General features: G+C 46.0%; 1 protein-coding gene across 4 annotated transcripts in view; it reads right to left on the reverse strand.

The window, feature by feature from the left end:
* Nucleotides 1–205: 205 nt before the first annotated feature.
* BMP2K (BMP2 inducible kinase) overlaps nucleotides 206–15,457 on the reverse strand; it is a 49,116-nt gene continuing 33,864 nt past the window's right edge. For 2 of the 4 annotated variants that reach the window (XM_058803557.1, XM_058803559.1), the window contains 2 exons: nucleotides 14,487–14,600; nucleotides 206–5,256 (listed from right to left, as the gene is read on the reverse strand). In XM_058803557.1, coding sequence (XP_058659540.1) covers nucleotides 3,827–5,256; nucleotides 14,487–14,600 — 1,544 coding nt within the window. In that variant the 3' untranslated portion in view covers nucleotides 206–3,826. The remainder of the gene's footprint in view (nucleotides 5,257–14,486; nucleotides 14,601–15,457) is intronic. The other 2 variants (XR_009274656.1, XM_058803558.1) reach the window with 2 other exon arrangements.

A 15,457-nucleotide genomic window follows, 5' to 3' on the forward strand; every position in this document is an offset into this window, starting at 1 on the left:
TAACACTGAACTGAAGGATTTTCAACCAGTTGGACACAGCAGGATGATTGGGCAGCAAATACAACTACTTAAAACAGTTTTATGAGAGTCACAGATACTTACATGGCAGCTAAAAAGTCATTCAGCAGCAGCGCTTATAATGAGTAAATGAAAGCCTACACACAAACACTTCACCATGCACTGTTGAAGAGACCTGAAAAGGCACTGTTACCAGGTTTCTTTATTTAACAACTCCAAGGGTTTTATGATATATATCAGCTTCACAAAAAAAGTTAAAAGTTCTGGCTTTAGTAGTACACAAAAAAGCTTTAGAAACTCCAAGTCTAACAAGAAGTGGAAGTGTAGTTCAGGCAAGTGCACTTAAAAGCTGAATGCCAGCAACTTTAAAATAGTTTTTATGCTCTTTAATAGTAGGTGATGCCTCAGTCACAACTTTACCATACACACCATCTTCCTGATTTCCTTTCAAAATAAGCTCTATGGAACAGCAGCACAGCAGACACCCTTGGTGCTTAACTCATATTCACTCAAGTCACAAACATGATTGTGGCTGCTGGGTTACCAACACTACAGCAACTCCAAGGGGTACATGATGTGTGCGAGCATGTGTATATTTTATATATACTCCTTGGATATATAAAAATACACTATATAGTATAAAAAACTCCAGATAAACTCTTTGTCTCACAGTAGCAAATATATCAACTTATTTTCACAGTACTTGGTTTTACTAACTGGGACACCCAGAATGATAATAAGCTTTTTCCTCCAACACTGGTGCTCACAGAGCCCCCCACCACAGCATTAATTACACACCTAAGGGCCCTTTGAGTCCACAGGCAAACACAACTACCTGGTTTTTCCTTCCATCACCACAAACACTTAAAAGAGGTTGTGCTTCTTAGCACTTCGGGGCAGACATTCTCTCCAGCAGCTGATCCTACAAGGCCTGTGCTTCAGTCCCTCAGCATGCAGAGGGAGAAGCTGTAAAAACCCATTGGGATTTCTGTCTGGGAAGGGAACTGTCAACCCCTTACCTTGCCCTTTTGCTACCACAGGCAGCATGTACTTGACTACTGCAAAAAGGCCTTTTTGATTTCTACTAAGGTCACATTGCACTCCACACACCCTGAAAAAAGGCAAAGGATACCCCATTCCCTGACAGTCACACATTTCACCTCCTTTAAATAGTGGATAGTGGCTGAAAACAACCCCAAGCTTGGGTTCAGTTGTGTATAAACTACATACACCAGGAAAAGTCAGCTTAGCAGGGTGCACCAATCTCACATCGGCCATGAGAAAGAATAAAATAACTAACTCTAAAGAAAAAAAAGTGAAATTTAATAAAAAACCTGATTGGTGTCTCAAGTGTGAAGAACCAGGTTTGTTAAGGCCATTAGTAGGCAAATATCATGAGCCATAACTTGAGCCAGCTCTAGAGTCAGTGGGGTCTGCAGTTTGCCTGTGCCTTGTCTCTCCCTCCAGCTTGGCTGTGCTGCAGTGTAAGTGCATAGAGACCCTCTGCCCAAGCCCCCTGCAGCCCTCCTCAGCCTGGAGCCCCAGGGTAAACCAACAGTACTGAACACATTTCCTATCTGTAATTTACCTGATGGCTTCTGCCCACACTGGGTCTGCTGGTGCCCAGCCTCCTCCCTGCATGTACAACAGCCCCCACCTCTCCTCCTGGGCCCTGTGCATTGTTAACCCTTCCCACTGCTTTCCCACTGGGAAGACAGCAACAGCCTGGCTTTGGTGAGGACTAGCCACCTCACTGCCACATTTGTCATCTTGCTGTGTTCCAAGGGCTCTTCAGGCAGGTAACAGCTCTGAAAGACATTGAGAAAGGCAGCTCATAAGCATGCACAGAGATTAAAAAAAGGGAAAAAGACTGTTAACCTGAGTGTCAGAAATGCTACAAAAATTGGCATGTGCTTCTTGCAGCCTTTGGCACCAAACAGGTGAGAAGAGCATTAATAAAGCTTGGAAAGTCCTGTGTTGAAACATTTCTACTCAATCTCCCAAGGGCTTATCTCCTAAGCCTGGAAAAGGCACACTGAAGCAGGCACAGCTGGAATACCCCACTTAGACCCTGTGAGAAGTGAAACTGAGGAAGGTGAAGGTAGCTATCTGCACACCATCACTATGAGCTACATTCAGATTCCAGAGCTAAGGGAAGCAATCTCACATATATCCTAGGGGGCATTTTATCCAACTGATCCCAAAGAAGTCTGATGATTTGTTTTCAATGTGTTTTCAGTGAATATTGAAAGGGACCAAATGCCCCCATCATCTCCTGAATATCCAGCAGGAGGCATTGGGGGGAAAAAAGCTCACAACCCTGCATATTTCACTTCACCTGTGACAGGGGGTCATGTGAGGACACCCAGACACAAACAGGGATGTCCCCCCTGTGCAAACACCCAGCTACCAACTCCTCAGCCTCCACTGAAGCAGGACAGAAAGGTGGGACAAGCCGAGGAGCCACTTCCTTCTGTGTCCCCATGAGGATGGCCATGGAACCCAGGCTGGGCTGTCCCAAGGGACTGTCTCTGCACACACCAGCACCTCCTGCACCACAGGAAGCACACACTGTGCTCGGCAGTGGTCACACCTCCTACCATCATCCAAGGTGCCTCCCAGCACTCCTGGGCAGCAGGACAGGGCTCCCTCCCAAAAGGCTCCAAGGGGTGAAACGTAGCTCGGTGGTCCAGCAGCCAGCAGCTCCTGCTGGAACACAGCCAGGGTGGAAAGCATCTCCAAAGCTCAGTGCATTTAGCGACCCTTAAAAGAGCATCAGGTTACAGTCATCTCATAAAACTATTGTGGTAAAAAACCAACAGAGAGGACACATTTTCTTTTCAATCAAAATCCAAGAGGAAAACAGACACAAATCCCAAGGTGTAATCAAACCAATCCAATGGTTGTACCTCACAGTCAACTCCACAAGTCATCTGAAGCACTCCACGTGCCCAAGGACAGCCCCTCTCTTCCAGTGTGCGGAGGAGTCTCCCAAAGTGCTGCAATCCCAGCCATGTCCCCTGCTGGCTCACTCCCCCACACATTCTCACACATCAGTCAATCACCTGCTTCTTGAGTTTTGACTCTACAATTCCAGTTTGCTACTTTACATTAACGGCACTTACTATTAAAAAAAATAATTCAAAATTGACCATTTAGGCACATAAAAAAAACATCTGCCTTTCATCTCTGCAGCTGCATAGATGTCTGCAAGGTCCCAAGCCATAGCTGTGCTCTGGAATTCTGGGCCACAACCCCTTGAGGATGTGGCTGCTTTATTTTTATGATTAATAAAGGTAGTTTTCACCTAGGAAGCAAAGACCTGGCCATTTCCAGCACATAATCTGGATATCAGTATGTCTTGGTTCTTAGGTCTGCAGAGACACAAAGAAGCACCGCAGTTCATCAGCCTCCTGTACATGTAGGAAACATTTTCCATGTGCTCCCTGCCTCTTCCACTCCAATGGGGCACATGGCACAGGGATGGAAAGGCAAGACCAAAGTGCACAAACAACAGTATGTCCCAGGGCCCCAAGTCAGTGACAGGGATTTATATCCAATTACTCATTACATTCTGAGAGCCATCTCCCAGAAGGAAACAACACTTCTGATTTTTTTTCTTTCTCAAAAAGATCCAATTCAGAATTAGCCATTATTTGCAATTCCACCACGCAAGCAGGCCACTGCCTCCTCACCCTGAACAAGCTGTACAACCCAGGCTCCTAGCATTTCAACCACATAAATGACTCCACTAAACCTTTACTAAGGGACTTGGAGAGGTATAGTGGGGGGAACCCATTGGAAGCCTCTACTGTTTAGAAGGGAACGGAGCTGCTCCAAAGGGATCTAACTCCAGTGCCTGCTGTGGTTGGCTCTGTGTGCTCTGCACCACCAGCTCTGTGAAGGGCACGGCACCAAAGTCATCTGTTTTCAGCCCATCCCCGCCGTGAACGGCCCCGTGCAAGGAGCTCTGCCTGGGCCTGCCAGCCACCACCACCGCGCCGTGGTCCCCGCGGCTGTCCCCAAAGCCCTGGTGCTGGGCATGGCGCATCAGCTCCGGCGGGTGGAAGGGTTTGGCCCCAAAGGGATCCAGCAGCGCCTCGTCGGGCTGCAGCAGGTTGGCTCGATCCTTGCTGTCGGTCAGGGCCACGCTGATGTTCTCCTTGGAGTCCGAGATGGTCAGGAACTCGTTGCTGCTCTGCGAGTCCCTGCGGCCGGCCTTCCTGTGCCGGCGGGCGCGCTCCGGGGTGCGGTAGCTGGGCTTCAGCCCCTTCTTGGTGCTGGTGGGAGTGCCGTGGTGGCGCTTCCCGTTGTTCTTGGGCACCTCCTGCTTCATGCGCCTCTGGCGGGAGGACAGCTTCTGCAGGTTGCGCTGCTGCTTCACCTTCTGCTGCTGCTGGCTGCCTGTGATCTCCTCAAACGGAACCAGCCCAAACAGGTCCTGTCTGCTCCCAGCAGACTTGGGGACGAGGGACGGCTGAAATGGGGTGCAACCAAAGATATCCACACTCCGCGGAGAGCTGGGGGAGAGCAAAGGCTCCATCCCTGACCCCTGCCCATCTCGCTGTGGCACCTTTTTGCTGAAGGGAGCTTTTATGAAAACATCAAAGTCATCCTGCTCTTGGCTTAGGCTGGGAAAAGCCACCTGAGAAGAAACATCTTTGTCCACTTTCTCTCTTGCCTGAGGCTGCAGTGTGAAAAAGGGCACAGCTCCAAACACATCAAATTCTTGGCCAGAGTTGATCAGAGTGCTCGGTACCTCAGGCGGGGACATAGGCACCAAAGTGGGCTCTGTGATTTCACTGCTGTCCACCCCATCTCTGAACCAAGTGCCCAGGAGCCCTTCCACACATTTTTGCTTGGTTCGGTCACAATCAGAATCAGAGCTCTGCTTTTCTTCCTCCTCTTCTTCCACCTCTTCCTCAGAATCCATGAGCAGAGGTCGGTGGCCTAAATTCTCTGGCTCTGTATCGTTGTCATCATTGAAATCCCCATTCTCTCCGTGCAAGACTTCTTCATCCTCCTGTTCTTCTTCTTCCTCACTGCTCTTGGGAGAAGGAGGATCCGATTCAAAATCGCTCTCTGACTCCTCACCACCTTTTGTCACGTGTCCCTCTGCACTTTTCCTCCCTGCCCGAGGATCTCTAAACGCATGGCTCAGTTTTCCAGCCTTTGTTGGGGTCCCTAAGTTATTTCCTTGATTGCTGGCTGAGTTATCCACTTGTTTTCCAGGGGAACCTGCGGGTCCAAAGAAAAAAGCAAATGAAAACTTAAAACACAGAAAGGCAAAACTTTCTCCACACACTCCACAGCCACACACTCCAGGAGCTGTTGCAAACATATATCCTGTACTTAGGGAGTGAAACAAGCTAAAAATCACATCTGACATTTCAAACAATGCACATAAAATCGATAGACAGATCTGCCAGCTTTACTTCTAAAGCACAAGGTGCCTGGACATACAGTACCAGTATTTGGGGGGCACACAGAAGGGGCCAATGGATAAAACAGATCTCTAGAGACAGCTTTTCAAATCCAGTCATTACACAGCCTCTCTCCTCTGGGGAAATGGGAGGCAGCAGAACTTCCACACTAGTTTTCTGTATTTTTTAAGCAGACAAGCTATTTTTTTATGTGCTTCTGCTTTGATAGTCTGCTCTGACACACAAGGCTCTAGTCATGAGAGCAGTCCCTTCTAACTTCTGTAGAAACTGAGGCACAAAAGCTCTTGCTTTTCCTCAAGTTTGAGACCAACACTTTCTGCTTGGTGTTTAAATACAACCTGTCAGCTCAGCTTCTCTATGGCAAGGAAATTTATCTACTTGTTTCCCTCTGTCCCTACTATTCACTGACAACTAGAACTGAAGGAACAACTCACTGATGAGTCTTTTGTGGAGTGGTTACCTTGGGAACACTGGAAACAGTTAAAATTTTGCAGTGGTACAAAAAAAAGATGGCAAGAGCAGGCAGAGAAGGGGAGGCTGCACAGTGGCAGTGGCACTGCTCTCATCACTAGGCACACCCAGTTTCTCCCTGTGTAAAAGCCCCATGATGTGGGGAGATGTTTTCAGGAGTGTAACTGACTGTGATTTCTAGTGGAAAGGAAAGAGCAGGAGGAAAATCAAACCACTCAGGTCTCTTCTAGGTGAAGCACACTTCCCCTTGGAATAGCCTCTTGGCCACAGACAGGGTGCATAATGTCAGATGTAATGCCAGCAACAGCAGTGAGAATTCACCTCCTGGCAGGCCCAGAGCCACTGCCTACAGCCTGTGTGCCACTGACCAGAGAGGCTGCCAGGCACCCTGGCACTGGGGACATGGCACTCATGTCTCCAGGACCAGACAGCAGCTGGGGACAGGGCTGCTCCTGTGGAAGCAGCTATTAGAGAGCTCTACCCACAGCACTGCACCCCTGACCTCACCCAAGCAAAACCGATGACTTTCACTTAGGGCTTTGTAACACAAACTGACATTTAACCCACTCCATGTGCTCAAAGGATGGAAAAAGCCAGGGATGGCTAGAGGCATCTGCTACTTCTCCAAAAGTCATCTTCAGCCAGAATCCACCTCACAATTCTTGTTCTTGCAATATACCAAATTATTTTCTCAGCTAATTCCTTCTTTCATGGGGAAACTAGTGTGCAACTTCTAGGTCAAGTCAGAATCTTTACTTTCTATGCTCCAGTTTTACAAGAACCACTTCTTCCATTTTAAAAGGAAATTAACAGCAATTTCCTCATCCATCAGCTTCCTCACTCCTTTCCAGCTACACATAAAATAATCAAAATTCAGCAGCAATACAATTTATGTAAGGATTTAAAAATAAGATGACCAGAATGACTAAAACCATCAGGTGATTAGGGCTTTGAGCTGTTTCTTCTTGCTTTCTAGTGTCAGATTGCTTTTTATCTACTGTAATTTTAAATGCTACATATTTGCTTTACCCACTAAATTAGAATCTGGATTATTCTGCTGCTTACTTTAGATTTCCCAAAGGTACAGCCTTCACATGGCACTAAATAACCCTCCCCTAGCCTCCAAATCCTGCTGTTTTCAATATTTACTGAACACTAATGTTAGCATAAATGCAAATAGATTTAAAAGAAAAAGGGACTACTTCTAGGTTAGATGTTAATACCACTTCCACAACAAAAAGCCCAGACCTTTTCTGTGTCCATATCCACAAGAGTTTATAGTCCCACAGAATGGTTAGACCTTTGCATTTCATCTCAATATGCAGTAAACAACTAATACAGCATTTTTTTCAAAGAAGAACTGAATCACAGTGTTACCTAACACACCTGACTTCTCAGCAGGCTGAAGTATAATTGGTGAAGTGCTGCCACAGTCAGAGTCCCTAGAAAACACACTGAAACAGGCACTGATGAGACAGAGCACAACCTCTCCCCCAAGCAGCTGAGCTGCATCAGGCACACAAGGTGCAGCTCCCAGCCCCAGAGCTCTCCAGACAGACAGCACAGCAAAGAGGACATTTCCCACAGCACACACCACGCACAGGCACCCCAGCTGCTCCAGCATCCCAACACACGCACCTGCTACTCACAACTGCGATTCTTGCTGGCAACACACAGCAAATCATCTTGGGAATTGGGCATCACGACAACCCAGCCTTTCACCCTAAGGTTTCCTCTCTTCAGTCTAACAAGCACAACCTCCAGAGGAACTCTGATGAAGCCAAGACCAACTGACCAAGCCATCCCTCTTGCTGGAGACATGCATCCACAGCAACACAGTGGCCAGGTGCTTTCCCCCTGTACTTGGAGCTCTGAACCTCTCTTCAAGGAAATACTGAGCACCTTCCTGGCTGATAGAGGCAGACACAGGGTAAGAGCTTGAAAGGCAATGAGAACACTGGAAGTTTGATGTACATGTTCATTTTTACTTTGCCCACAGCAGTGTGTCCTGGCCCTGGTCAGCTCTGCGGGCTCTTGCTGCACTCAGGGCAATGCCATGGCACACACCAGACTTCGTGCAGGCAGGAATGAGGCAGTCGGCAGGAAAGGGGAAGCCTTAGGTGCAGGCTGGTAAATGTCCCTGCACATGAGAAAGCATAGTCCAAAATATCTTAATTTTGAGGCCACTCCAAGACACAGCAAGAAGACTTTCCTGTTCTAACAGCACCACAGCACAGTCAATAACTGTATCTCAGCTCAGTGGTTTCTGAAGAAGGCTTCCAAATTTCTACCTCTTCAACTGAGATTGCTCCTTGTCCAGTCTCCTTGTGGGAGTTAACAATGTGACTTGGTTATTGCAGCACAAATCCAGTGTCTAGGTATTAGGTACAGACTGGAAATTATCCAACAGTGAGTACAAACTCAAATCCCCACTAGGAGCTCACTATTATCAGAGTTGCAGAGCCAGCAGGTATGACCCTACATGGACCATGTCACCTGGAAGGCAAGTGGCACGCAGATGATGCTGTGAACAGCAACTGCTCCTGATATGTAGATTTGAAGAGAACTCCTGTACTCCAAAGAGGATTTCCAGAACAGTGATATCACTGCTCCCACACTGCAGTATGTCAGGAGAGAACAAGTATCTTCCTTTATCCTTCCATGTGTGTTGAGGATAGAAACAACCAGAGCCACCTGCTCCAAGCAGAAACTACTCTAAGATGCTCATATTGCACACTTTTAGCCCTACCTGGCCAACTCTGAGGGAACAAACCATCTCTGCACCCACCTTTGCAGCTGCAGTGGCTTCATGTTAGTCCCAGGAACAGGGATCAAACCACATCAGACAAGAACCAAAACCAATCCAAACAAACAAAAATACCCTCACTAGAACTACCATATTTTAAACCAAGATAGAATAGTTTGGTTTTCTACACTACAGTTGCCCCTGTTTCACTGCTAATGAAATCAGCAAATGAAAGAGAGCACTACACACAAGCAATCCCCCAAAAGGGAAAAGCCCCTGCTTAATGACAATTGGATGCTCTGGCCAAACAGATTTCCAGCCTCAAGTGTTGTGTCACATTGATTTCATGCACTCTTGTCAGGCTGCACCACTGCAGAGACATTCAGATACATATTTATACAGCACTGCTGCACACTGGGGGCAACATCTGTTTGCAATGTGCTGTTCAGATTACCACACTTCTAATCAGGTTTGCAGCTTGTAGGGAACAATTGTTCTTGCCTCAAATACGAGCCAGGTGGAACATCTTTAATCATATAAGAAGATCCCAATCTTCAAGGAAATTTTCTGTTCCGATGTTCTTTTTCGAGACACGGGATTATAAGAGGATGAATTCCCTCTAACAACTGCAGTAATTACATGCCTTCTGCTGGTTCTTCTTTTTAGGGTATCATGGGGGTAGCCCAAGAGTGGGGCATAAGAGCTTTAAGCTCCCTTGGAATTGGGAACATACTGCCACCATCATTTCATAACAATTTGCCACATGTCAGCCCAAGGATTAGCAGCAGGCTGCAACTAAATCTGCACCAGTTCTCCGACAACAGCCAGGGCAGCAGCTGCTCAACACTGTAATGGATTTATACGTCTTACCACCTCTATTTTCAAGAGCAACAAAAATGGAAGAATACCACGCTTGTGTCTGGCACTATTGCTGACATTCTTTTAAATAATTACTCCAGAGATTAAAGAGCAATATAAAAAAACAGTGCAATGTGCCCATGACTGCTGCAAGATTTGAGAAAACTTGAAAAAAAAAAAAAAAACCCAGTAAAGAATTTTGGAAAGAAAAGGCAGACCCTTGGCAGAACTTAGACATACCGTTTATACTTTTGATGGGTGAACAATTTCAGGTTACTTTGGAAGGGGTATCTAGAATAGCTGAGGTTTTAGATGATCTCGATACAGGGAAATATCCTGAACCTGCAATCAGCAAGCACTATGAATAACTGAAACCACAGCCAAGAAGGTACAGAATAACATCAGTGAAGCTTTCAATGAACACAGATATTGACAAGAACTTACTCTGCCAAGTTACCTAAACCTGAAACACTTTACAACACCCAGATCACTGCACGCAGGGCTGGGCACCTTTAAACCATCAGTTTAAAGGTGCCAAAGAAACACGAGCTATTGCCAGTTGAGTTTTTCAAGTTCTAAAAGCAGTTCAAGTCTTTTTTGTTTCTTCTGGTCTGGTATTATTAAGTTCTTAAGTTCTGTGTCTCACTGAAAGGCCCAGACTGCACAGTGGTCCAAGAGCTCCACAGCCATGGTACAGAACTTGCAGAGGTTTGAAACCCTGTTGGAAGCAGTACACAAAAAACCACTAAATGAATCATCATCCCCCATGTCTGCTCCTGCCAGGACATGACACGTCCACTGTGATGCCGTGCACATCCAGCAGCATCTACTGCAGCAGGGCATTCCCTGGGATTGTCCAAGGCTCCGGATGACTCCCATGGCACTGCGTCTGGCACACAGCCAGCTGGTTTGCTGCAAGATCCACAGAGCTGGGACAACACAGGCCACACAACACAGCCCCTCTTATCCCAAGGCAGACACCTGCAGCCACCACTGGAAGACATCACCAGGTTGCCACGTGTGGGAAGTCTGGAAGGCAGAAGGAAGCTGCTACAGGACTGTACTCACTTTTATTCAGTCCCTGCACAAAGAAGGGGTTACCACAGAGATACAAAAACCAAGTGACTTGATCACACCAACAGCACACATGAGCTGTATAACATTCAGCACAACTGTTAACGAGATGACCTGAACCAGAACTCCATCCTGAGATCCCAGGCGACAGCTCACGGAGATTCTTCCACAGGAGCCAAATGCCTGAAACAGCTTCAGGCAACATTGCCCAACATCTCCACTTATCACACAGCCCATCTATGAAACCTGGAGTGTTACCTCAATTCTTGTGTTCCTTCTGGGAATTGCAGTATTAAGCTGAGGGAAGCAAAAGGCCATCCTAGCCCATCTTCATCCCACAAATCATTAGTGTGAATAAATGCAAGATGACCAAAGGCACCAAGTACAGCTCACCAGCCAGCTGTACTATATTCATGACACTTCCTTCTTACATTTGAGAGTACCACAAAGCATCCTTCTCCCAAGCTTCTGAAACACTTGATAATAACAAAGGGGATTACAACACAAGCTGGTTAACACACTTGAATCAAACATTTCCATTCAAAAAGGCTGTCCACAGGAGATGTTTTTTGCACCGTCACCATACAGTTCAGACATTCCAGAACCAGAACCTGTTTTCCACATGTGAAGTGCATAAAGTGCCCCAGTGCTGGCTAGTCAATTCTCTCTTTCTTTAAGAAGTTAGCAATGCAGGGTTTGTTTCTATCAGATCAAGAATTGAATTCTTTCCCAGGCCAGGTTTCTTTTCCAGTCATGCCAGGTCTTAAGGCACTACTACTGTCCACAATAATCCAGGCATAAAGTAGTGTGAGTAGCAAGTTTACTCGTGAGAACACTTTGAGTAGGATACACACCAAGGGTGAGAGACACCAAGAGCTTCCACAGTGGTTCCCTATTCCCCAAACTAAGAGGCACCCAACACCTGTTAGCTCATCTCAAACCTTTTCCCTCTGTGCACACCAAGAGACAGAAGTGTTGCTGCTGGCTCTCCATTCCCACTGGACAAAAATAAGCACAGAAGGTCTAACAGACAGGCAGCTACAGTCCATCCAGTTGCAGGCTTCTTCTCCTGGTGACCCTTGCATCAGTGCCAGCCTGAAATGCACTCTCAGCTCCACAGGAAATATCCCAAGTCACAGCAGCCCACAGATGATCAAAGGCTTCCAGTTTCAGCCTCTGCTGCTCCCTTGCCTCACCTTGCCAGACAGAGGTGAACATACCTGGTGACACCTGCTTAGCCAGATTACCAGCAGTTGATGTTGGTGGGTCCAAAGATGACACATGACATTCACCATCTTGCTGCTCTCCCCCAGGAGGTGACCCAAGTCAGTTAATTACTGAGTGAAGAGCTGCTTTCAGCAGAGAACCCTTAGGCCTCCAAAACAGGAGTGATCCTCTGAGTGACTCTACTCAGCCACAGACCACACACATGATTTATACATCAGACCTATGCCAGAGCAAGGAAAACCAAGCAGAAAAACCCCAACCTCTGAGATGGAACTGTGGCAGCTACAGTAGAACACAACTTCAGTAAGAACTGTCATTCTTCAAGAAAGTCAGTTTTATTTACTTTAAAGATACCATGTTGATAAGGTCACCATTTCATGTCATTGTTATTCAACAAGTCAGAACTCGGGTGGCCAGAGCCCAGGGCAAACACTGTTGCACAACTCCCATTTGGCCTGAGACACATTACAATAAGGAAATAAAACTTGTGCTTGAACAAGATCCCAGAATCTCTCTTGTAAACACAGGAATTGCACTCAAGGTATTAATCCTCTGTTCCACTTGCCAAGCAATCCCCTGCCCTTGGATGCCCTGAGAAAGGGACACAGGTGGTTTACTGCTCAGTTACACGTTTCACAATCACAAGGAACAAACCAGAAAGAACATTCACACAACAGTGTTAAGTACAAGCAGAAATCAAAGTATCAGGGAGGGACATTTGTCAAGTTGGCCCCAGAAAGCCCTCAGTTAGAAATTAAATATATCCAAGTCAACAGCTTTCTTCATTTCTTATCTGTCTTGCAACTCCTCTTCTCAAGACATCACCAAGAATAGTTCAGTGGAGAACATAAGCTTTTAGAAGATCAATATTAACATTTAAATATTTTTTCTACCTGATTTGTTTACTAAGTGCAACTCACAGTTAACACATCATTAACAGTACCTGTCTTGAAACCAAGCCAATATTCAGTCTTGTTTAAGTGCCAGTTAAAAGTCCACAGGAGAAAAGGCTATAGAAAAGTGCACAATTTTTTTCCAGTGCCACGGCTAACATTATACAACCAGCTCAACATGTCTCAAACAGCCTGTTTTTTCAGTCATGACCGAATTTCAGGGGATTTTTCCTACCCTTAATAGAAGCAACTCCTTTTTTTTTAGTGTATCAAGAATTAGAGCTTGGATTCCAAGCAACAAAAATAAAGCATATGAAAAAACACAGTGAAGACATTTGTTACAATCTAAAGCTATATTATAATCATCTAAAAAAGGCAGCAAACATTCAAATGCACTTCCAGGATGGCAGGTGAGGAAGCCAATACAATAACCTCTGGACACAAGGGTATGAATACAAAATAATTGATGGCCCCCATCTTAAATGGATTATAAGCTATTTTCTGTTTGTTTTGCATGTGAATTCAGGCTTACCTCTAACTCAAAGCAACATCTGGAATGAAGATGCTAGAGAAACCTTTCCCAATAGCACCTGCAGAGCAAACCCTTCTTCATTAAATGGCTTTCACATGGCACTGAACTACTGACCATGAACAAGGTGACAGAACGCAAACTTGTCCTGAGAGCGCAAAACACCAGTACAAGCTAAGAACACAGTCCTACAGCAAGGAGAATGAATGCAGGTCCAGGGAGAGGAGCAGGCACAGGGATTTTCACCGAAGGCTCTGCACAAGACAAGAGCATTACCCTGCCCACCCTTCACCATGTGGAGCACCAGTGCCCTTGTAAGCACTTGCAGCCCTACCAGAGCATCTCCAAGAATGAAGGACCGAAGTGAAAGAAAACACAGATACTACCTTAGGTTGACCCCAGCTGATTTATTTTAAGGCATGTTACCTGAGCTTTTGAAGTTCCATAAGAACGGTCTGTACATGTCATACTAAGGCACCTTTCTCACATAAGAACTCACAACAAAATCCAAGTGGCTGCAGAAGTGACTGATCCTCCTTTTACCATTCAACCACCACACAGGTTTTACTTTGTCAAAGGTACCAAAATGAATACTAAAGTGCTGATCAACCAAATGTTAAAACTGCTGCTGTTTAAGTTGCAGAGTGATGCAGTTTCCCACTCACAATGCCCACATAACACGTTATTTTTACTTCCATATAGGTAAACATAGTCAAAGGTGAACTGAAAAGCAACAACGAATGCCCACCCTCCCCATGTACAGACAATGTAAAATATTTGCATTTGACTCAACTTATACCAAAACTGTGCATTAAATGCATAGAAGCATGCCAACTGTCTTCACTTGGCTGGACAACTGAACTAGAGAAACTGAGTCAGAAGCAGACTACAGGGAAGTAGCAAAATTTGGCCTTAGCAAGCAATTTCCCTTCAGCAAAAGCCCTTGTGGTTCTGCCCAGGTGATGCCCATTGCTCTGGCTCAAGAGAGCCCACCCTACACAGTTGGTCCCAAGGCTCTGCAGGCACCAGGAGCTGGATGCACAGGTGACTTTAATTGGAGGTAAAGAATGCACCAACACATCCCTTCAACCAAGTGCTGTTAGGAGGCAGCAGAGCCCTTGGCCATTCTTTGGTCCTGAACTGCTGTGCATACTTCAGCAGATACATACACCTACAGGTATGTATGCATACAGCTACGAGGTAATCGTGTCACAGATGGAACTTGCCTTGCTGAGAAATGAAAGGTACAGAACCAAAGGGATCTTCAGCAGGACTTGTCTGTGGAGCAGCATGTGGCTCCACACTCTTATCTGAAGATGCTCTCCTGTCCACCAGCCTGTCTGTAAAAAACAAAATGGAACAGAACAAAAAATAAAGTAAAATAAAATAAAAACAGAAGGACTTACACCTATGCAAAGCTATGCACTGTACAGGGTGAGGGAGGAGTATCCTGTATGCTTGTAAGCAGCACAGCTCTTGCCTGCACAGTTGCTCTGGGCAGCTCTTTCCTACTGCCAGGAGACAGGCAGAGTGCCTGAGAGGTCCTGCACCCACACCTGTCCCTGCAGGAGCACCAGGGTGATCCCAAGCCTTTGTGCAATGCTATGGAAGCTGGGCTGGGGGTTCTTTCTCAGCAAGGAAGCAGACTCACTTTCTTGGCTCCCAGTTCTGCACAGATGATTAAGTGGTTACAAGAGTTAAGGAAGAAATCTACTTCTTCACAGTGCTGTCAGAAATGCAGCATCAGATGTCACTTCTGGCCCATCACTAACCCATGATCACAGCAACACCAACAACAGAGAAACAACAAGAGCCAGGAGCTCCAAGCTGTCACTCTGTGTCACAGCTCTCCACAAAGATGCTCAGTTCACAAATCCATCCAATTGCACATTATCTCTTACTGTAACCAGCACCATTCTACTAGGAAAACCCTCACCAAGTATAAGCAATGTGTTCTGTCCTGGGAACTGGATCCCCTTTTATGAGAGAAGTGATTAATCACCCCAGCAGTACCCATCACTGCACACACTGACATTAAGCCCCTCAACACATGAAATCTGATGGTAATGCCAGCCTGACAAATTGTGGCAACATCATCATCCTCTAACAAAGGCTTTGCATATTTAGTTAGGTGTTACTGTCAAACATGCAAGCTTTAAAAATATTTGTCAGATTTAGAAAGATCTTTAATTTATGT

The sequence above is a fragment of the Ammospiza caudacuta genome, chromosome 4 (assembly GCF_027887145.1).
Source record: "Ammospiza caudacuta isolate bAmmCau1 chromosome 4, bAmmCau1.pri, whole genome shotgun sequence".
Taxonomy (NCBI): domain Eukaryota; kingdom Metazoa; phylum Chordata; class Aves; order Passeriformes; family Passerellidae; genus Ammospiza; species Ammospiza caudacuta.